The 20,743-nt window shown below is 48.5% G+C and overlaps 3 protein-coding genes across 4 annotated transcripts in view; all 3 read left to right on the top strand.

The window, feature by feature from the left end:
* Positions 1-5,865, top strand: part of frmpd4 (FERM and PDZ domain containing 4) — a 30,093-nt gene extending 24,228 nt beyond the window's left edge. The window contains 10 exon segments of the mRNA XM_072686748.1: positions 6-26; positions 373-496; positions 1,093-1,694; positions 1,697-2,081; positions 2,470-2,630; positions 2,632-2,658; positions 2,660-2,773; positions 2,775-2,912; positions 2,914-3,550; positions 4,709-5,865. Of these exon segments, the coding sequence (XP_072542849.1) occupies positions 6-26; positions 373-496; positions 1,093-1,694; positions 1,697-2,081; positions 2,470-2,630; positions 2,632-2,658; positions 2,660-2,773; positions 2,775-2,912; positions 2,914-3,550; positions 4,709-4,713 (2,214 nt within the window). The 3' untranslated portion in view covers positions 4,714-5,865.
* A 1,554-nt stretch (positions 5,866-7,419) lies between these two features.
* On the top strand, positions 7,420-11,013 carry tlr7 (toll-like receptor 7). Its single transcript, XM_072685305.1, has one exon. The coding sequence runs from the start codon at positions 7,500-7,502 to the stop codon at positions 10,671-10,673; it is 3,174 nt and encodes a 1,057-aa protein (XP_072541406.1). The 5' UTR covers positions 7,420-7,499; the 3' UTR covers positions 10,674-11,013.
* A 1,248-nt stretch (positions 11,014-12,261) lies between these two features.
* LOC140561475 (thymosin beta-11) lies at positions 12,262-19,488 on the top strand. 2 transcript variants are annotated; one of them, XM_072686714.1, is made up of 7 exons: positions 12,262-12,360; positions 12,809-15,898; positions 16,353-16,354; positions 17,585-17,620; positions 18,343-18,354; positions 18,529-18,641; positions 18,856-19,488. In XM_072686714.1, exons 1-7 carry the CDS (start codon positions 12,358-12,360, stop codon positions 18,888-18,890), a joined length of 3,291 nt encoding a protein of 1,096 aa, XP_072542815.1. In that variant the 5' UTR covers positions 12,262-12,357; the 3' UTR covers positions 18,891-19,488. The 2 variants fall into 2 exon arrangements, with proteins under 2 accessions (XP_072542815.1, XP_072542814.1); XM_072686713.1 differs by lacking the exons at positions 12,262-12,360; positions 12,809-15,898; positions 16,353-16,354; positions 17,585-17,620; positions 18,343-18,354 and adding an exon at positions 17,849-17,960.
* The last annotated feature ends 1,255 nt before the right edge of the window (positions 19,489-20,743 follow it).

Below are 20,743 nucleotides of genomic sequence, written 5' to 3'. Positions count from 1 at the left end.
TGGAGCTCCACGTGCTGGACGTCAAGGTAGGGGCAGCAGGATGAGTGTGGTGAAGGTGGTGGGGGGTGGTGTGTGTGTGTGTGTGTGTGTGTGGGGGGGGGGGGGGGGGGGGGGGGGGGGGGTAGGTGGAGGCAGGTTTAGATGAACTGAATCAGTTCAGCCCAGTTAAAACAGGAAGTTCCTCCTGATTGCTCTCGTGGCATGAAGTCCACAAGATGGCTCTCCCTTATCTTGTCCACTGCACTGCTGCCACAGGATTGGCTGACGGGGCTGAATCAGTAGGTGTGCAGTGAGTATCAGTGAGGGTGTTTCCGCCTGCTGTTCTTATTTCTCTGACCTTGTGTTTACATGAACTTCTGGTTGTTTGCTCAGCCCATCACACTGATAATGGAGTCCAGCGATGCCATGAATCTGGCCTGTCTGACCGCCGGCTACTACCGGCTGCTGGTGGACTCACGGCGCTCCATCTTCAACATGGCCAAAACCAGCACAGGGGGTAAGGGAGCTTTCACATATCACCCTTTCGGAGACAGTTGTGAAGGATTAGAGCTCATACCCACACAAAACTTGTTATTAATTAACTATTAATGTTAATAATGATCGTGAACGTTTGCAGTAACTGGCCATATTAAATCTAAAGCGTGAAGCTGTGCAGATCAGGACATGTTTTTTTTATTTTTTACAAAAACTGAAGGATGGGCATTTCATGTCAGCAGCCAAACCCATCCTCTCTCTGAAGTTTGGAAATGAAAACATTGAAGAATCTGTGTTGAAGAGCAGTAGACTCGACTGTTTCTCCCAGTCCACAATACTGTCCATAGAAATATTAAACAAAATATTTAAAATAATGTCTAGTTTACAATGTTAATAAGATAAGTCATTATTACGTAAAAAGGAATGTGTTACATTAGATAATAATAATAATAAACTTTAAAGCACCTTTCAAACATCAAAGACACAGTTTAAAGCACCTTTCAAAGCGAAGTTTCAGGAAAAAAAATAAATAACAGTAAAAAAAACAAAGAAGCGTTTCCCGCCATTTCTCCCGCCGTCTTTGTTGCTGACGCCTGTGCCGCCTCTGTTCTGTCGTAGGCCACGACTCCCGGGAAAAGCACAACTACCAGGCCGTCGACTGGAATCACAGATCTTGTAGCGGCTGCGAGGACCACGGCAGGGACCTTTCGGATCCGGACTCGGATTACGATGTCTGCGGGAGGCGGGACAGTGACGTTGCCCCAGTCTACATCACAGAGCTCCACCAATCACAGCGTGCCGTCAGGGGAGGCCACACCCACGCCCACGGGCATGGGCAGCCCTTCTTCAGTGCCCCCAGAATCAAGCCCCAGGAGTCTCCCCGGAGCGCAAAGGTGTCCTTCATATTCGGGGACCCTCTGCTGGACAGCGTGAACCCCCAGAACCTGGGCTATCAGAGGCTAATGGAGGACATCCCCGAGGTTCTGGATGAGCACAGGGCCGTGTACGGGCAGCAGGAGGACTACAAGCCCCTGGAGCCATCGTTCGACATGGTGGACGGCTTCCAGTACGGCGCCCACATGGTCTACGGAGACGCTAAAATCTTTGGTACCACCGACGGCATTGAGGAGCCGCTGCTCCGCGACATCTGCTACGCCGAAACCACGGACGACGCTGAGGACGAAGACGACATCAGCTGCGAGGAGGACATGACGGGGATGGGGGGGAACTGAGGGACAAAGCAACCTCGCTGCTTTCCCTTTCAGAATCCAGCGACGACATCATCGACTTGACCTCCCTGCCACCGCCACCAGAGGGTACAGACGAGGAGGACAGTGACGTCCTCCTGCAGTCGCTGAACCTGGCCATAGCTGCCCCGCCACCGGGCTTCAGGGACAGCTCAGACGAAGACGAGCACCAGGGGCCGCAAATGGGGGGGAAGAAAACCCAGAGCGACATCCCGGTGTCTCTGATCGACTCTGTGCCGATGCAGGTGAGCAGGGGGACGGAAGAGGTTCTGGACGACGCCGTGGTCTCCACCCTGCAGGCACTGGAAGCTTTGGCGGCTTCTGAAGACCATTCGCACCCACAATCGGACAATAGTTCAGGTTCTTACACTATTGTAACATTCATTCATTGACCGTGCACCAGTCTTGCAGCCATTGATTTCTGTTGACCCCGTCGCCCCCACCGCCGCCCCCACCGCCGCCCCAGCCTCCTCTTTTTCATTGCGCATCCCACATTTCTCCACGTCTCTATATTGTACATTTTCATTAGCGACATAACTGTGAGCACGTTGTTTCTTTTCGAGGTTTTGTTTGTTTTGTGAATCATTTGTTCATTTCTTTCATTATCTATGTTGTACAACACATTTGTTGGTTTCATAGTCCTCAAAAACAGTTTTGTTACAAATAAAATGTTTTAAAATATGTGAGGTCAGTCCTGCAGTGTGACTACTAAAAATATTTGTCTTTCTGGTCTCTCTGTGGCACACAGGTGTAGAAATGTCTCGGTCCTTTAGCCCCGAGTCTGCTTCAGATTCTGGAAATGAGACTAATTCCTCTGAAATGACGGAGAGCTCAGAGCTGGCGGCAGCTCAGAAACTCTCCGAAAACCCTCTGAAAATGTTTGTATCTACAGCCGAAGGCTATCAAACCGCTCTCCGAGGAGAAGACAGAGTTTCGGGTTAACTGCTTGCGACCCGAGGGCCTCACCCAGGAGCCAGGAGAACGACTGCCAGTCCGCCACCATTCCTCCTTCTCAGACCCTCCGCTCGGAACACCTGGAGATGGAACCGGAACACCATGGAGACCAAATCCCTGACCGAGTACTTCAACAGAATACACATGGATGCTATCATGGGCAAGCGGCCTGGGAAGGTGGATGACGGAGCCTGCAGGGGAACACCTGTTGGCGAAAATGAACCCCGGCATGTGAAGGACCATGGAGGACATAGTAGGGAGGTACAACAACTTCAGCGACCACATTTACCCAGAGTTCATCGGAAATGGCAGCGGGTCACATGGCAACCTGACGCCCCAGAAGAGGAACAAGCTGGAGTCCGGTGACTCGGGCACGGGTAAACCCAGAGGACCAGCGATGGACTTGAGCGCTCGTTCCCCTGCAGAGGAAACCTATTTCGCAGAGCAAGCCACGAGCGAACAGCAGCAGGTTAAGGCGTCCCCAGCTGAGAAGGAGGTGACCCGGATGTACGAATACCACTTGACAAAGAGGATGTCCTCACTCCAGAGTGAAGGGATTCACTCCCTGCAGAGCTCCCAGTGCTCCTCCATCGACGCCGGCTGCAGCACCGGAAGCAGCAGCTGTGTGACGCCCATGGATTCGCCGCTCTGCACTGCGGACAGTGTCCACCTGCTCTCCGAGTCGTCTCTGAAGGGTCTTGGCTACCCAGGCACAGAAGAGAAAAGCTACGGCCAAAGCCCGCATGGCAAACTCCTCCATCAGAATGTAGATCCTACAGTTTTACGGAAGCACCATGCACCACCTGGCACTGAGCCACTGAGTGGCACGGGACGTGAAGGATGCCAAAGGATGCCCAAGATCAGGGAAACTACAGGTATGTCAGGAAGACATCAGGAGGTTTCTAAGGCTTGAATTTCCTAAAACCCAAATGAACCCTGTGTTCACATTAGCGGGCAACAGACAGGTGACCAGTCGTGGATTTCAGACGGGAGTAGGCAAACAGACATTTTTTACATTTTATGCAAATGAATTATGATGCAGTAAATGTGACGAGCCAAATGATTGGCTCCCAGAATCCCCTACAGTTTCATTTGTTCCTCTTTCCATCAGTCTCCCGCAGTAATAATAACTGTGATTAGAGCGGTAAGCTATTGATCATAGGGTTGTGGGTTCAATAGCCTAACCTGCCACTGTTGGGACCATGAGCCAGGCACACAACCCAAACTCCTCCCAGTATAACCAAAAACTCCTCCCCATGCAGTATGTCACTGGGCACCTGATCTTCGTCTGCTAAGGCTGTTGTCGACTACCCAGTGTAAATAGATCAGGACCAGTCCAGACACCAGTCCAGCTGTAAAGAGGCTGGGCAGCGTAAGCTCTCGCAGAGATCCGAGGTAAGACGGACTGTAGAGACTTGTTGCCTCCTAGTGTGAACGATTAGCACAAACGTTTAAGCCCGTATGAATAACTGGGTTTTAGGGTGGAGCACTGCAGCTAATCTTTTATTACTGTGTCCTTATTTAGAAATGGTGGCAAATCCAGGGCTGAACAAAATTCTGGGGTGGGGTTTTTCTTTCTGGACTTTCTGGACCTGGATTTGCCACCCCTGCTTTCAGTCTTGATTTCTACCTGCTCTAAAATACTGTTTCAGCCACTATGATCTGAGGTTCGAATCCTGGGTCATGCTGCATGCTTTTTGCAATCGGAGCCTGAGGGAGCACAATTGGCCTCGCTCTCTCTGGCGTTGGTACCTTGCTGGTGTTGCACCGGTGGTACATGCGGTTGTGAGTTGTCGGTCCCCACCCTCTCTGTGTCGGGAGCATCACAAGTGATGAGGGAGACATTGTATCCTAATAGAACCTTTATGCACATATCCAGGGGTTTCAAGACCCCTGGTCCTGCTGCAGGGTTCGGAAATCAAGGGTATCTATGGCAACAGTGCGACTGTTAGAGAACAAGCAGAACCCTGAGCGAGCTGAAGAACAGTGCTATGTTATGATGATGTGTTCTCTCTGCTCTTCCTCCACCACAGTGTAGCACGCTGGAGATGAAGGTGAAGCGGTGAAGCGGAGGGTCTGCGTTTTGCACTCAGCACGCCTGTACCAGTCATTCATGCATTGCACAGAGTCGTAGGTGCCAAACCAGAGGTTTCTGGAGGTCCTGGCGTTCTTCTTGTGAGCTTCCCTTAATACTTCCCCACCGTAGGACCCCCACTCTGGTTGCCTCAGGATGGCTGAGATGGAATTTCCATCTGAACAAAAAGAAAAACTTCTTGGCTCAGGGAGCTTTGAACAGCAGTCAAGAGAAGGTGCTCGTGAGATGCCAACGTCTCTCAAGGCTCACAGCACTGGAAGATCAGTCCTGAGCTTCGCCAGCAGAAGAGAACGGCACTGCCCAAAAGTAAAGAGGCCGGTCCGTTCCCGAAGAAGCTGCATTAGCACTCACCGTCATCCCACAGTCATTCCACGCCGTCGGACGTCTGATTGCGCCCAGATGGAGACATGGGTAATGCAGCACGTCCTGCACGTCACCACAGCACAAAGGATGACGATAAGGTCAAGCCGGATCCTGATAGGCGTCACGTACCTGCTGCAACCGCTGGAACTGCTGTCCTGGGCTAAACCTTGGCTAAGCGCCTCTGATTCGGGCACATCTTCCTCTTATTTGGCCACGTGAGATCATATCATCTTTCAGACACTTCAGAAGAATGCAGCTGACTGTCAGCTACTTCAAAGCCATACATAGACACGCGGTTCCTCCTGACCACCTGACACACAGCGGTGATCAGAGTGTAATCAAGGTATTTTGGCCGATGGTAACTGCTTTGATAATCCACGCCGTGTGTATATTTTGTGTAATATGTGGAATAAAGAGAGGCAGTTCTACGTCCGATTTTTAAGAGAGGAGATCTGATTCCTGAGCTCTGGGAGGTGCGTTCTGATGGGGGCAGTATCAAAGTTTGGAGCAGGACACCTGCTGAGGATTCAGCTGAGGACTCACACAAACACCTCACTCCATCAGAACTGCAGAAAAACACCGTCACAGACCTTCAGAACACCTCACTGAAACTGTACAAATTCTTTTGCAAAAGGATCAGATGTTTTATGAATATCTAAAAAATATACACTGAAGTCAAATGTGGTTTATTTACATTATCAAGCATATTAAATATTTCCAGAGTTGTCATCAGCATCTTGTGCTGTCATTATTCAAACTCACAGGATAGTTAACCTCTGGCCAGCAGACCGTTTATACACTCAAATGGTCTTGTTTTGCAAAATAGTAATAAAATATTAAAGAATATATATTTTTATTATTTTTATTATATATATATATATATATATATATATATATATATATATATATATATATATATATATATATATATATATATATATATATATATATATATATATATATACTCCAGATCAAGTCCCCCCCCTTCCCTGCCCCAATCAGCTCCACAGTTTAGATCAGACGAGCTGCTGATTAATCCAATCAGTAAAATCCCTTTATTTTCAGTCTGTTTCTATAATCAGTTTCTGTTTTATAGTGTTTAATATCTTGTAATCCAGTCTGACTCTCCTCCCTGACCAATCAGCTCCCAGCTCCTTTACAACACTGCAGTCTAATCACTTCCTCTGTGTGTGTGTGTGTGTGTGTGTGTGTGTGTGTAGTGGTACACACTCTGGACTTGTATCTGTGGTTGTTGGTCTACTGGTGTGTAATAACTGGTGTATAGTGGGTGAATGTGCTGTGTGTGTGATTGGGGTTTATATAGCGTGTGTATGTGCGTGTGTGTTAGCATTAGCGTTAGCCTCCACTCGCTTCTGAATATTACTACTATTGTCAGGAATAGTTTTACTATGAATGATCATGTAAAGGTTCGAGTGGAATTCTGAGTGGTCGGGCTGAGGAGAGTCCCTCGTCACAGTGGTGAAGAAAAATGATGAAATCATGTGGTTCTGGTTTCGTTTATGAGAAAATCCGACCAGTTTAAACTCCGAGGCTGCTGAAGCGTAGAGGTTCAGCGGCCTACTTCACTTATTCCTGCACTGCAGCAGACTACAGCAAGCAGGCCTCTGTGGGGAGAATGTCCTTTTAATGGATTAACGAGCTGGTTAATAGCGCAGTAATTAAACAATGGGATGGGATAACGGCTTGTAGCCTTTATGCAGTGTGAGGGAGACAGATGTTGAGGCCGATGTTTTATTTCACTGAGTTTTACAGCGAGGAACACTGTGTCAGGAGTTGGGCTTACATGTAGGTGGTTAAATAATGAGGAAGTTGCAAAGGTTAAATATAGCCACTCTCACTCTCGTTTATGGTTTTGTGTCTTCACCGTGAAGAACACACTGTGTAGTTTACACACAGAGACCTTTCAGACCCCAGACATCTCAGGACCTACCCAGCTCACAGACCAAGACACGGCTCTGGCTTTGACTCCAGGCCTCCATGCGAAGGTGGTGAGTAGCTCTGTTCCTCTACATCTGCCTGTTTCGTGAAGAAAAGTGAGAGGTTAGGATTCTGTCCGAAGTACGAAACTTTCAGTAGCGGGTTAAGAGGTGGAGTAACGGAGGTTCCCCAGTCTCAGAACCGTTGAAGGAAAGTTTCCCTCTGTGGTTATTTCAGTTCCCCCAGACGCAGATTTCGGGATTTTCTGGTCCTGTGAAGAGTGTGTTATCCAGAGTATTAAACATGTTGCCTTCTGCTCTTCTGGTTTACCTGCCAGCGAAGGTTTCTGACAGCACCCCCTGTAAGTGTGGAGGTTTTAACCTCATTATTAAACAGTGACTAACACAGAACCTGTCCCCACCTTTCAGATGGCAGGGAGGACATTCCTTTCAGTCACGGTCCTTTTCCTGTTCTGTCCATCCGTGTGGTTGGAGGCCGAATGGTACCCCAAAAGTTTGCCGTGTGACGTCACCGGGGCCGCCAACGGGACCGAAGTGACCGTGGACTGCACCAGCAGGAGCCTGACCAAAATTCCCTTCGGAATCCCGTCAAATGCCACCAACTTGACCCTCACCATCAACCACATTCCTCGCATTCAGAACACCTCCTTTCAGGGCCTCAACAACATCACAGAGATCGACATGCGCTGCAACTGCGTGCCCATCAAGGTCGGCCCCAAGGACCACATGTGCACGCAAAGTGTGACGATCGATAACGGGAGCTTCTGGGAACTGAAGAGCCTGAAGTCCCTCTACTTGGATGGAAATCAGCTCTCCAGCATACCCAAAGGACTTCCTCCAAACATTGTGCTCCTCAGTCTGGAGATTAACAGCATCTCCTCAATTCTGAAGGAAAACCTCACGGAAATTCCCAACATACGCTTTCTGTACCTCGGCCAAAACTGCTACTTCAGAAACCCTTGCAACATGTCGTACTACGTTGAGGAGGACGCTTTTCTGAACCTTGACAAGATGACCTTGCTCTCGCTTAAGTCAAACAACTTGTCTTATGTCCCACAAAGACTGCCGTCCAGTCTCAAGGAGCTGTACTTGTACAACAACAACATCCAGCAGGTCACGGAAAAGGACTTCCAGAATTTGACGGCTTTAGAGATCCTCGATTTGAGTGGGAACTGCCCTCGCTGCTATAACGCACCTTTCCCATGTGTTCCTTGCGCCAACAATGCCCCCTTTCAGATCGCTGGAAATGCTTTCCAGAATTTGACAAAGCTGCAAATTCTGCGACTCCACAGTAACTCCCTCACTGCGGTCCACAGGGACTGGTTTCAGGGCTGCAGAGAGCTCAAGGTGTTAGACCTCTCGTCCAACTTCCTGGGCAAAGCGATAACGTACACCTCCTTTCCTCACGCTCTGCCTTTTCTAGAGGATCTAGATCTCTCCTTCAATTATGAGCTCCAGAGGTATCCTTCCTCCCTCAACCTGTCTGCGGCTTTCTCTTCTCTCAAGTCTCTCAGGATCCTGAGAATTAGGGGCTTTGTGTTCCAAGAACTAAAACGTCAAGATATCTACCCCTTGATTTCTTTGGACAAGCTTGAGATGATCGACCTCGGCACGAACTTCATAAAGATAACAAACCTAAGCATCCTCACGGAGCTGAAAAGCTTCCACATCATCAACCTCTCAGACAACAAAATCTCCTCCCCTACAGAGGCCAAGTCTCCAGCTGCACTGACGATGGCGCGTGGCGCTCCAGAACAGGACTTCACTTCCCCAATGTCACGAGGAGCTCAGTACCAAAGTGGAGATGTGCGAGAGATCCACTATTTCAAATACGACGAATATGCTCGCAGCTGCAAGTACAGGGATAAGGAGGTTGGCACGCTGAGCCCCTTCAATACGCAGTGTAGTTCTTTCGGAAAGACGCTGGACATCAGCCGGAACAACATCTTTTTTCTGCATTCCAGGTTCTTGAATCTTCAGGAGCTCAGGTGTCTGAACCTGTCGGGAAACGCTATGAGCCAGGCTTTGAACGGTTCTGAGTTTGTCTATCTCAAGAACCTGCAGTACCTGGACTTCTCCCACAACCGCCTCGATCTGATGTTCTCTACAGCATTTCAGGAACTGAGCAATTTGGTGGTCCTAGACATCAGTCACAACAACCACTATTTTGAAGCAGAAGGTCTGACTCACATGCTCAATTTTACCAAGTACCTCAGCAAACTGACCAAGCTGGTAATGAACCATAATCAGATCTCTACCTCCACCAACACGGAGATGGAGAGCTTCTCTCTGGAACATTTGGAGTTTAAGGGAAACCGTCTCGACATGCTGTGGAGGGATGGGGATTTGAGATACGTCAACTACTTCAAAAAGCTAATGGCCTTAAAAACCCTCGACATCTCCCACAACAACCTCAACTTCATCCCTAAGCAGGTTTTCCAAGGCCTGCCACAAACGCTAGTGGAATTGAACCTTACAAACAACAAGCTCAAATCCTTTAACTGGGAGGGTCTCAAATTTCTTAAGAACCTGGAGGTCTTAGATCTCGGTGGGAACCACTTAACAACAGTACCCGCGAAGCTCTCAAACTGTTCGAAGTCCATTGTGACGCTGGTTCTGTGCAGGAACGAAATCGCCAGCCTTTCTCCTCATTTCCTTCAGGACGCGTTTAGCCTTAAGACCCTGGACCTAAGTTACAACCAGATCAAGTACATTGAGGAGTCCAGCTTCCCAGAAGAAGTCATAGACAGGCTGCAGGTGCTCTACCTGAACAACAACAGGTTCATATGCTCCTGCAACGCCACGTGGTTCGTCCGCTGGATCAACCGCACGTCTGTGAACATTCCCAGGCTGGCCACAGACGTCACCTGTGCTGCTCCGGGCACTCAGCGAGGTCAGAGCGTGATTTTCCTGAACCTTCAGGCCTGCCAGCACAGCTCTTTGTCCATCATCCTGAGTATCCTGACAACCTCCCTGATCCTGAGCATTGTCACTCTGTCCATCTCCAGCCGCCTCTTCCTCTGGGACGTGTGGTACATCTACCACTTCTGTCTGGCCAAAGTCAAGGGCTACCGCCGCCTCCTTTCGGACAGCACGGCCTACGATGCTTACATAGTATACGACAAAAGCGACAAAGCCGTGAGCGACTGGGTTCTGCAGGAGCTCCGCGTCCAGCTGGAAGACCGAGGTGAGCGGCGGCTCCAGCTTTGCTTGGAAGACCGTGACTGGGTTCCAGGATGTCCCCTCATTGAGAATCTCTCTCAGAGCATCCAGCTCAGCAAGCACACCGTGTTCATCCTGACCGGCCGCTTCATCAGGAGCGGCCACTTCAAGACGGCTTTCTACCTGGCCCACCAGCGGCTTGTGGATGAGAAAAACGACGTCATCGTCCTGATCTTCCTGGAGAAGTTCTCCTCGTCTCACTCCAAGTACCTGAGGCTCAGAAAGAGGCTGTACAGGCGGTCGGTGCTGGAATGGCCGAGGAACCCTCGGGCCCAGCCGTACTTCTGGTTCTCCCTCAGGAGTGTCATGGCAACGGAAAGCCAACAGCACTACAACAAACTCTTCCAGGAAACTCTTTAGAGGAGGAGCTGTTTAAAGGTGCGCTGAGAACGATTAAAACCATCAGCCTACTGTTCGTTATATACGCTACATTAGAGTACAGTGCCGCTCTGGGATCTGCTGGTGTAGTGTAGAGTCTTAAGGTGGTCTGTGTTTTGAGTCAGACAGGGTTCTCCATTAAAAGAACCTTTATTGTTTTATAATGAAGCTTGCAGAAACAAATGAAACCAATGACAGGATCTCAGAAATACTAACTTTTACCATCAGAAGAATCTTCATAGACCCTGAATGTGTCACAATCGTATACACCATACTGTACGAAAGCTTCAGTTTAATTTGAATTAAAAAGCATATTTATCCACCTCAGCTTTGTGCATCTTGTTTTTTGCTCAACCATAAAAATAATAAACATAAATGATTAAGCTGCTGATCTGCTCAGTAAATCACTGATATCAGAATAAACACTAATAATATCACTCCTACAGAAAGTGGTGGAGGTTCTCCATCACTGTGTTCATCATTAGAGCATCTCCAAAGTTCTCCTCTCTCATGGAGTCTAGTATTATTTAGAGTTCTCCTCAGATCAACACCTGGTTTGATGGTAAATCAGGGCTTAATGATGGTAAATCAGGTGAGCTGCTGCTGCTGCTGCTGCTGATGGAGTTGAACACATCCTCCACGCTGTGCTGGCTGGACTGGGGGGCGTCCAGGAGAACCCTGGGTAACCGAGCTCTGTTCTTCAGACTAGCTCACCGACAAGATCTCACTACTTTCTTTCTTCAGAATGAGAAGCTCTTGTTTCTACTTTTTACTGGATTTATGTTCAGCTGCTTTATCTGTTCTGATCAGATCTGGAACTTCTACTGTAGAACCCTCTCACTGCTGAGAGACGGGGTTAGACTAAAGCCTCTGATCAGTTCTGTATATATTTAATAATGTACTTTTTATTACTAATCACTAATGAACTAAAAACTGGGAGAATGTCATGACTGTTATACTACAATAATTTCCCCTTTTCTAGCACGTAAACAACATTTATTTATTTATTTATTTATTTATTTATTTATTGCTAGCTGGTTTCTGTTTCTATTAACTGATCTGAAACCATACCCTGAAGAACTGTGCCACAGTACAGCTGAAACACCCCGGACTGTTCGCAGTCTGAAGCCAACAACCCTGCGTCGTTCAGAGTGGACTGAACCACCTTCTGCTCCTCAGACTGTCAGACTGTCGCTAGGTCTGCTCCATCAGCCCAGTGGAACGAACCTCTCAACTCCAGCCTCCTCTACAGTTCAGACGGCGAAATCAGTTTACCCTTTCATGTGACAGAGACATCTAAGATAGAGAAAGGGGAAGTGAGTCAGCAGCACTTCCCCTTATATGCTGACACTCAGAGGTGCAAAAATAAAACAATAGCTTCAGTGGTATCTCGCTATCTCACCAGGGTCTGACCAATGAGCTCTCTCTGAAAATCCTTCAGGGGTAGTCATGTCCGATAAATGATGAGAAGTGGCCGAGAAACCAGGCGTCTTATATTAGCATGTGAATCGCCAGGTGGCAAAAACCTCAGCACCCATAAGCCCAGTGAAACTGCCCTGGGCAGCAAGACTTCCTTTTTCAGAGGCAACTCTCTGTGAATCTCTCAGCACCGCTCGTTCAGTTGTGAGGATCCTAGAAGGGGAACTACACATGGAGCATCGCTAACATGGTGAGTAAGTGTTATTTTAATAGACAGCAGATAACGGAGCGTCGGGTTTGACTGCCTTCAGAATGCACCAGTCTTCAGGGAACAGCTGGAGTAGTGGGATTTGGGAGGCTTTTCGCATGTGCTCTCCTAAAAGTAAAGGTCCTACAAAGGGCTCTTCCAGTGCCACAGAAGAACCACTTTGGCTCCCTAAATATAGAGCTGTGTGAGTATGAGGAACCTCGTAAAGGGCTACAGAACTTTCACTTGATGAAAATGCTCTGGACTATAAACACGGGTCTACAGTGGCTCTTCTGTGGCCTCACTCCAGGAACCTTACTTTTAGAGCGTGGTCTCATTTGACACACCGATGTCAACAGTCACTTTTTTTTGACACTTTGGTGAAGTTAATCATCTGTAAAATGAGAACTGTGTATTGAGCTCTGCTGTTGTTCTGTGCATGCCCTCACAGGATGCTCCTACACTCTGGCTTACGCCGGCATGCTGGGCGATGGTGGCGTTTCTGCTCGGCCCGAGTCCGGCTTCCTGCACGCTGGACGAGAGGTACCTGAGGACACAGCCGTGTGACGTGCACGAAAACACCACCACTGGAATCGTGGTTTTTAACTGCCGCAGCCGGGGGCTCAGAGAGGTGCCCCAGGTCTTCAGTAACACCACCAGCCTCGACCTGTCGGAGAACAGAATCAAGAACCTGACGGTGGAGAAACTGGAAAAGCTGGTAAAGCTAACTCAGCTCAATCTCAACTGGATGAACAACAACCACAGGGTCAGCATCGCTGCAGGGGCCTTCGTGAATCTGACCCAGCTAAACAAGCTAGAAATCAACGGAGCCGGCCTGACCCACGTACCTAGACTCCCAAAGGCCCTGAAACAGCTGAGTCTGGTGGAGAACAAGATCGTCTCCATAAACGCCACCAGCTTCCTGCACCTGAAAGGCCTGACCCGACTTTACCTGTCCAAGAACTGCTACTACTGGAATTCTTGTTATAAAGTTTTTGAGATTAAAAACGGAAGCTTTTCCAGCCTTTCCATGTTAAAGCACCTGACCTTGTCGCACAACAACCTGACGCGTGTTCCCCGAGGTTTGCCTGTCTCCTTGAACACACTTGAACTTGCCTCCAATAGCATAGCGTATATCGGGGAGGATGACTTCCAGGAAGTGCCCAACCTGTTGAATCTCAAGATCGAAGGGAACTGCCCACGCTGCCATAATGCTCCGTACCCCTGCGTCCCGTGTCGCAACGGTTCCATCGAGATTCATGAACATGCGTTCCACCATCTACAGGACCTCAGGTTACTGCACCTCGCTGGAAACTCCATCCGTTACATAAAGAAAGGCTGGTTCAGTAACATGCCAAAGCTTCAGGAGCTCTTCCTTTCCTTCAACTACTTGTTTGACGACATTCAGAATGGACAGTTTCTGACCAATCTGCCACTCCTGAAGAAGCTTGACCTGTCCTTTAATTACGCCCTGAAGGCTTATCCTAAAACCATGACCCTAGCACCTGCTTTTGCAAACCTGACCTCTCTTAAAACCCTGCACATTCAAGGGTTGGTTTTCAAAGAAATCGTCAGCGACACTCTGAGTCCTCTTTACGGCTTACAGAACCTGTCCGTGTTGGACCTGGGGATCAATTTCATAGTACATGCGAAATCAGACCTCTTTAGCCAGAATCAGAACCTGAAACTGCTGTATCTTTCAGAAAACCGCCTCTACCCCGTCAGTACCTCCAAGGGTACGGGCTTGGGCAGCGGTTTGGGTCCAGTTTTCACCCTGCCTACACTGTCAGGCTCCAGCTCCAAGAGGGATCAAATGTTCGAGGTCTCCAACAGGCTCGTCCAGCCCGAGTGCTTCAACGCCGGCCGGGTGCTGGATCTGAGCCGGAACAACCTCTTCTTCATTTCCCCAGAGCAGTTCGAAGGATACGCGAATGTGTCCTGCCTCAATCTGTCCAGGAACGGCTTTGCTGCGGCCCCCAACGGGACCGAGTTCACGTCACTGCCCCAACTGAAATATCTAGACTTGTCCTTCAACAAAATCGACCTGGCCTATGACAATGCCTTCAAAGAGCTGGAGAAGCTGGAGGTGCTAGACCTCAGCTTCAACCCCCACTATTTCACCGTGCCTGGAGTTACCCATAACTTGTACTTTTTAAAGAAGTTGCCCAATCTCAGGGTCCTAAATATGAGCTCTAATAGCATCTATACCTTAACGACCAAGGAGATGTACAGCGACTCTCTCAACGAGCTCCAGTTCCAGCACAACGACCTGGGCAAGTTATGGCGAGATAAAGACAAAACGTACGACAAGCTGTTCAAGAACCTGAAAAACCTGACGTATCTCGACATCTCCTACAACTACCTCACCAAGATCCCCAACAGAGTGTACGGCTACTTGCCTCAGAAGCTCAAGAAGTTCCGATTGGCGCACAACGGCCTGACAAATTTGGACTGGGTTTTGCTGAAAAGGTTCACGCAGCTGGAGGAGCTCATTCTCAGCTACAACAGCCTGGGAAACGTCTCCAAAAACATCAGCGAGAACATCCCGTACCTGCGCTACCTTGACCTGAGCCACAACAGAATCACTCAGCTGACCAGCGGGTTTCTCATCGGCGCCGTGAACCTGAAGCGGCTGGACCTTAGCCACAACAGACTGGCCATCATCAACCAGACCACGTTCCCGTCCCAGCAAGACAACCACCTGAGCAGCTTGTGGCTCCACGGCAACCCTTTCCGCTGCACGTGCGACATCATGGACTTCATCCTTTGGATCGACAACGGCAACGTGAAGATCCCCAGACTTGCCACTTCTGTGACCTGCAGCGTACCTCAGTCCATCAAGGGGAAACCAGTGATCCATTTCGACATCAGGGACTGCATTGATGACCAGGTAGCCTTCCTCATCTACTTCTTCACCACCTTCCTCACTTCGTGCACCGCCTTCACCGCGACCGTGATGCACTTGTTCTACTGGGACGTCTCGTACTTGTTCTACTACACAAAAGCCAAACTGAAGGGATACCAGTACCTGAGTTCCACGGACAGCATCTACGACGCCTTCGTGACCTACGACACCAAGGACCCGCTAGTGTCCGACTGGGTCCTGAACCATCTGCGAGTGCAGCTGGAGGAGCAGGGGGACCGCTACCTTCCCGTATGCCTGGAGGAGCGGGACTGGGTGCCGGGCAGCCCCTTGCTGGACAGCATGACCCAAAGCATCCAGCAGAGCCGCAAGACCGTCTTCGTCCTCACGCGGAGCTACGTCAACAGTGGCTCCTTCAGGATGGCGGTGTACCTGGCCCACCAGCGGCTGCTGGAGGAAAGCCAGGACGTGATCGTGCTGCTCTTCCTGGAGCCCGTCCTGCAGAGCTCCCACTTCCTGCGGCTTCGGCGTCGGCTGTGCGGCCAAAGCGTCCTCGAGTGGCCCCGGGCGCCGGCTGCAGAACCGTGGTTCTGGCAGTGTCTGCGGAACGCCATCCGGGTGGAGAACAGCGACATGTACAGCAAGATCTACTCCAGATACTTCACCGGCAGAAGCAGGGTGGAGGACTGAAGTCTGGTTCTGCAGACTCGGCCCGAACCAAGGTTTTATCTGTTTATAGCTTCACGCTTTCATTCCAGGAGGATGTTTGTGTTACAACTTCCAGCAGATTCCCAGAGCCGAGCTCTGCCGACACGGACTGGACTGCAGAGCGGTAAAATCGGTCGGGGAACAGTTCCCTCCGACACGGCAGAAATCTTTTAAATCTAATCTTAAATATGGAATATTTCTGATTCTGATTTATGAAGACTTTCATTCATGTGATTTGTTCTGTAGTTGCAGTAAGTAGAAATGAGTTCAATAATCTTCTACTTTTAGAAAAGTCTGATGAGAATCTTTAGACTGGACTGAAGAACTGGGTCCGGCAGCTTACTCTGCTTTAACCGACTGTTTTGCTTCTTTATGGTAAAGCTGTTCGTTTCTCTGAGTCTGAAGCTGAATAAAGCTCCTGCAGCAGTGTGAGGAAAGAGGCTGTCTCTGTCTTCTGTTTTAATGTATTTGATTGTATCTGGCTGCAGTTAAAATCACACACTCCTCAGCACTGCAGGAATGAACCGATTTCTGTCAACACACACACACACACACACACACACACACACACACACACACACTGAGGCTGTCACTCCAGAAAAGCTTCTGAAGTCCAGAAAAGGAGCACAGATCTGCGTTTGCTTGAGTGTGAGAACTGCAGACTGATGAAGAGGAATCCTGCAGATGTTTAATCATTTTAAGATAAGATAAGATAGTCCTTTATTAGTCCCGCAGTGGGGAAATTCACAGTGTAACAGCAGAAAGGGATAGCAGGACACTCAGTTACAAAAATTTAGATAAATAAATAATTTACACTATATACACACAATATAAATAAGAATTTAAAGAGCAATAAACAATATTATTTACAGCAAAAGACTCTTAATTGCACATGGGGGTGGGATATTGCACATAGTATTCCCTGACATGAACATGTGTGTGTAGTTAAGTGTGTGTGTATGTGGTCCGTTTTCTCATTTTACGTTTCCTGATAATTAAGATATTTGCACCTGGAAGGTCAAGTTGTGAGTCTAACAGCCCTGGGAATCAATCATCATGCAGTAAAGTTATTATTCTTGCATAATTCTTTCAGCTGCTAGAACCTAAATATGTGTTATTCTATTGTTTCACATCTGGATAAAATGCAGTACTTTATAGACCTAAACGGAGCCATTAACCATAAGAACATCATTATTGATACATTACAAATATTGACTAATTATTATTATTATTATTATAAATATATATTAGAGAAGTTGCTGTCTATCTTTAAACCACCACGGTCAGAACTGGCCAATCTCTCAGCCACTGGTTTAACCACGACTTCTAGTTTGGGCCCTCGTTGTATTTGGGATTTCCGGGTTATATCAGCACGGATCTTCTGACCATTAAATTCAAATTCACCCTCTTACCACAAACAATGGAGGCCTCAAATATGATTTTATTGCTGTATGAAAAGCCCAGTGTCAGCACATCTCCCGGCGGTGTTCTGGAAGGCTCCATTAGTGTGTATTAATGTGTAACTGCTCTGCTATAATAGCAAGTTAACTTTAACAACATAAAAATAAACCCCTTATGGAGGGAATAACAGCACAGTACACACATCAGTGCAGTGTAGGCAGTGTGTTTAAACACTGGGAGCTGATTAATATTTAGCCTCTGTATACAGCACAGCCTGCAGTGCCCGCTGCGGCCACCAGGTGCCACTGTTCCACGGCCTCTGCTCCACGGAGGGCGTTGGCCACTCGGCTCCGCGCGCTGATGACGTCGCATCCTTTTGTGCTAAAAACACACTCTGTTTTAAAAGCGCTCGCGCAGATTTTAACACAGTTATGAATTTTGGAGGTGTCTCGGTGTAGAAGATCTTTCCTCTGCTTTCAAAAGAGCAGATATTTCGAAAGCGGGAGGGGTGTGACGCAACGCTCCTCATTTGCATACAGGGCGTATATAAGCTCGCGCCGAGGGCAGCGCGCTCACAGTGCAGCTGGATCTGGAGAAGGTTGCATCGTCTGTTGTATCCGTGCAAACTCTGGTGAGTGCAATTTCCCTCCTGTTCTGCTCTTTTCTGCCTGGACATACGAGTTACTGTAGATCTGCAGCTTGTCTGTCTGTCCTCTCAGCTCTTCATTAAGTTCATTAAAGCTGATCATTCTGATGATCAGAGCAGATTACTGCTGCCTGTAAAGGGATGCTGCAGAAGCCCTGGTCACTTCAGACAGTGGCGGTCAGGCCCCTTTGTTCAGGGAGTCCAGTCCAGCGGTGCGCCTGGATGGGGGGCTGGAGGGACGGACGGACGGGCGGCAGCAGGTTTAACTGATGTTGATGTGGCCCTCTTCTGAAATCTGCTCAGCTGGCATTCATAAGGAGGAGGTCACCGAATGCCACAGCGAGCGACAGTGCAGCTGTGCTGGCAGATGTGTGCAGATGTGTCGACAAAACCTGGTTCCTTTGTTGAATCTGGCCTCCCTGCTTTGTACAGCTGGGGACGGCTGTAGAATAGGGGTACAGAGGCGTGGGCCGGCCTTTGAGGAAATGGGCCTGTTTTTGGGGTTCCGGTGGGGTGCAGAAATGCGCTCAACACACATTCTCTTTTGTTTCAGACCGACCGCCAACATGTCTGACAAACCAAATCTGGAGGAAGTCACCAGCTTCGACAAGACCAAGCTGAAGAAGACAGAGACCCAGGAGAAGAATCCTTTGCCGTCAAAAGAGAGTAAGAGCCGAGTTCTTTACCGCAGTAATGAGTGTGTGCTGAAGGGCTGTACTAGACCATGAAGATGTCGTATTCAATAAGTGTGTACTAAAATAGATATATATATATATATATAGATGTATATTAACACAAGGCTCATGTAGATCTAGGTGCAGAAATCTAAATTCACACCAGTGACCTGAGAGTACTAACGGCCCCTATTGTTCCCTTTCAGCCATCGAACAGGAGAAGCAGGCGGGCTCCTCATGAAGCCCCACGTCAAGACTCCACTATGCACTGTACATTCCACATGGCCTTCTTTTTTCACCTTTTAGCTGTTTAACTTTCTAATGAGAAACGTCAAAAACAAACAATTCGACAAACCTAAGCTGCATTCTGATTGGACGAAACATGAACGAAAAAACAAAAGAAAACAAAACACGACTGTACAGCCCCGCGTGCCCGAACCTCCTTCCCTTTTTTAAATGTTGTGTTTTATTAAATATTTAAAAAAGAAAATGTGTGCACCACTGCGAGAGCTGGCAGACGATGGCTCATGCGGCGCAAGAGGAGGAAGAGGAGGAAGAGGAAGCAGCAGCAGTGTGTGGGAGCGAAGTTTGATTTTGGCCTCAGACGCATTGAGTGGGCGAGAGGGGGCGGGGCCAAGAGTTTAAGTGACAACGTCCAGGGACCTACACATTCACATCTCGGGCTCGACCTGGGTCGACTTGTGTCAAACGCTTTAAAGTCATGCAGTGTCTGTTTTTGTTTTTAAAAAATGTTTATTTTCAAAAGTTTTTGTATGAGTTCGAACCTTGGAATGCACAATTTCTTTTTTTATGCAAATAAAAGAAGAGAAATCTGAAAACGTGTGTGTGTGGTTTTATTATCCTGGTTTGGGTGAATTTAGAGGGCAGTGCACATAAAATGCTAAGAGCATTAGCCCACTTTGTAGAGCGTTCCCCTGCTCAGGCGGGGTGTGTTCTGTTCGACTGACACGCTTGTGGGCTTTAGGCCGTCGTCTGTAAGTGGATGAGGAGGTCTGCCGTCGGCGCTGGCACCCTGCTCTCGACCAACTGACCTAGAAAACCAGCGCAGGGCTTAGTGTTCGAGGCTTGTCTGAAAACACCGCCTCCCCGAGAGAGCTGGAGCGCTGCCGCGGGTCGAGGGACGGGTCTGGAACTCTGGTCCAGATGATCGGACTGATCAGATGTTCTCTTCTTTAAACCCTGCAGTGTTTGGGAGGGAAAACGCTAGAGAAGTAAATTACGACCGGTCCGGGCATTTACTGTCCAACCGCCAGCATTTTAGCGTCATGCTAACCATGCTAAATATGCTCTATACTTCAACCAGCTTCATTTAAAATTGCCAAGAGACAGAAAGAGAAATCATTCTAGTCAGTATTGTAGCGTACAGCGCTAATCAAAACACAACGACGTGCTAATCAAAACATTTACTATAAAAATGCTAACAAATCAAAAGCATGCTAATCATTACTGTAGCGTTCTAAGCTAATACAGAAACCGTGACGCTGTAAGGTGGAGACTATACTAATATTAATAGAGCTAAATATTAACATGCTAGCCCTTCTGTACGAACAGGAAGTGATGAAGCGCCTCTTCATCCTGTTACTTCAGCGTTACGTCACTAAGTCGTCGCATCGGTATCCAACGTTTACTATTCAGCTTTACAGAGACCCGGGTCCGAGCCTTTTGGAGCAGCTAGTGGCAACAGTGGCAGGAAGAAGTCTCTGGGCTCGAGAGGAAGAGTCCCCCTCAGCTCCACACCGGATCATAACAGTACTCAGCAACCCTGGAAGAGTTAGCCTAGCTAACAGCTGCGGTAGGAGCGCCCTGTGGGCCCGGCCAGCGCTGGTTTTACGGTCGGGCTAAACTAGAACACTGGCTAGGCCCATTTAGCGCTGCTTGCCGGGTTAAGTGGATTGATGCTGAGCTGGTCAGCAGTAATGATTCAGTAATGTGACCCAGTGCAGCGCCCGCTATACGCTACAGCACTGCCCATGTGTCCCGCCTTCTTATGGGACAGATACTCACCCCAAAAAGAGCCCAAATCCAGGTCCGGACAGTAACAACCCGCCTCAGGGTTTTCTTCCGACTGCCTGG

This window comes from Salminus brasiliensis, chromosome 8, assembly GCF_030463535.1.
Source record: "Salminus brasiliensis chromosome 8, fSalBra1.hap2, whole genome shotgun sequence".
Lineage (NCBI taxonomy): Eukaryota > Metazoa > Chordata > Actinopteri > Characiformes > Bryconidae > Salminus > Salminus brasiliensis.
Note: the sequence above shows the minus strand (reverse complement) of the source record. Positions and strands in the feature narration are given on the sequence as shown.

Excerpts from the sequence above, each read along its gene's own strand:
- tlr7 (XM_072685305.1), top strand. The coding sequence starts at position 7,500 with ATGGCAGGGAGGACATTCCTTTCAGTCACGGTCCTTTTCCTGTTCTGT.
- LOC140561475 (XM_072686714.1), top strand. Across the intron at positions 18,642-18,855 it reads TCCTTTGCCGTCAAAAGAGA|CCATCGAACAGGAGAAGCAG; the intron begins GTAAGAGCCGAG and ends GTTCCCTTTCAG.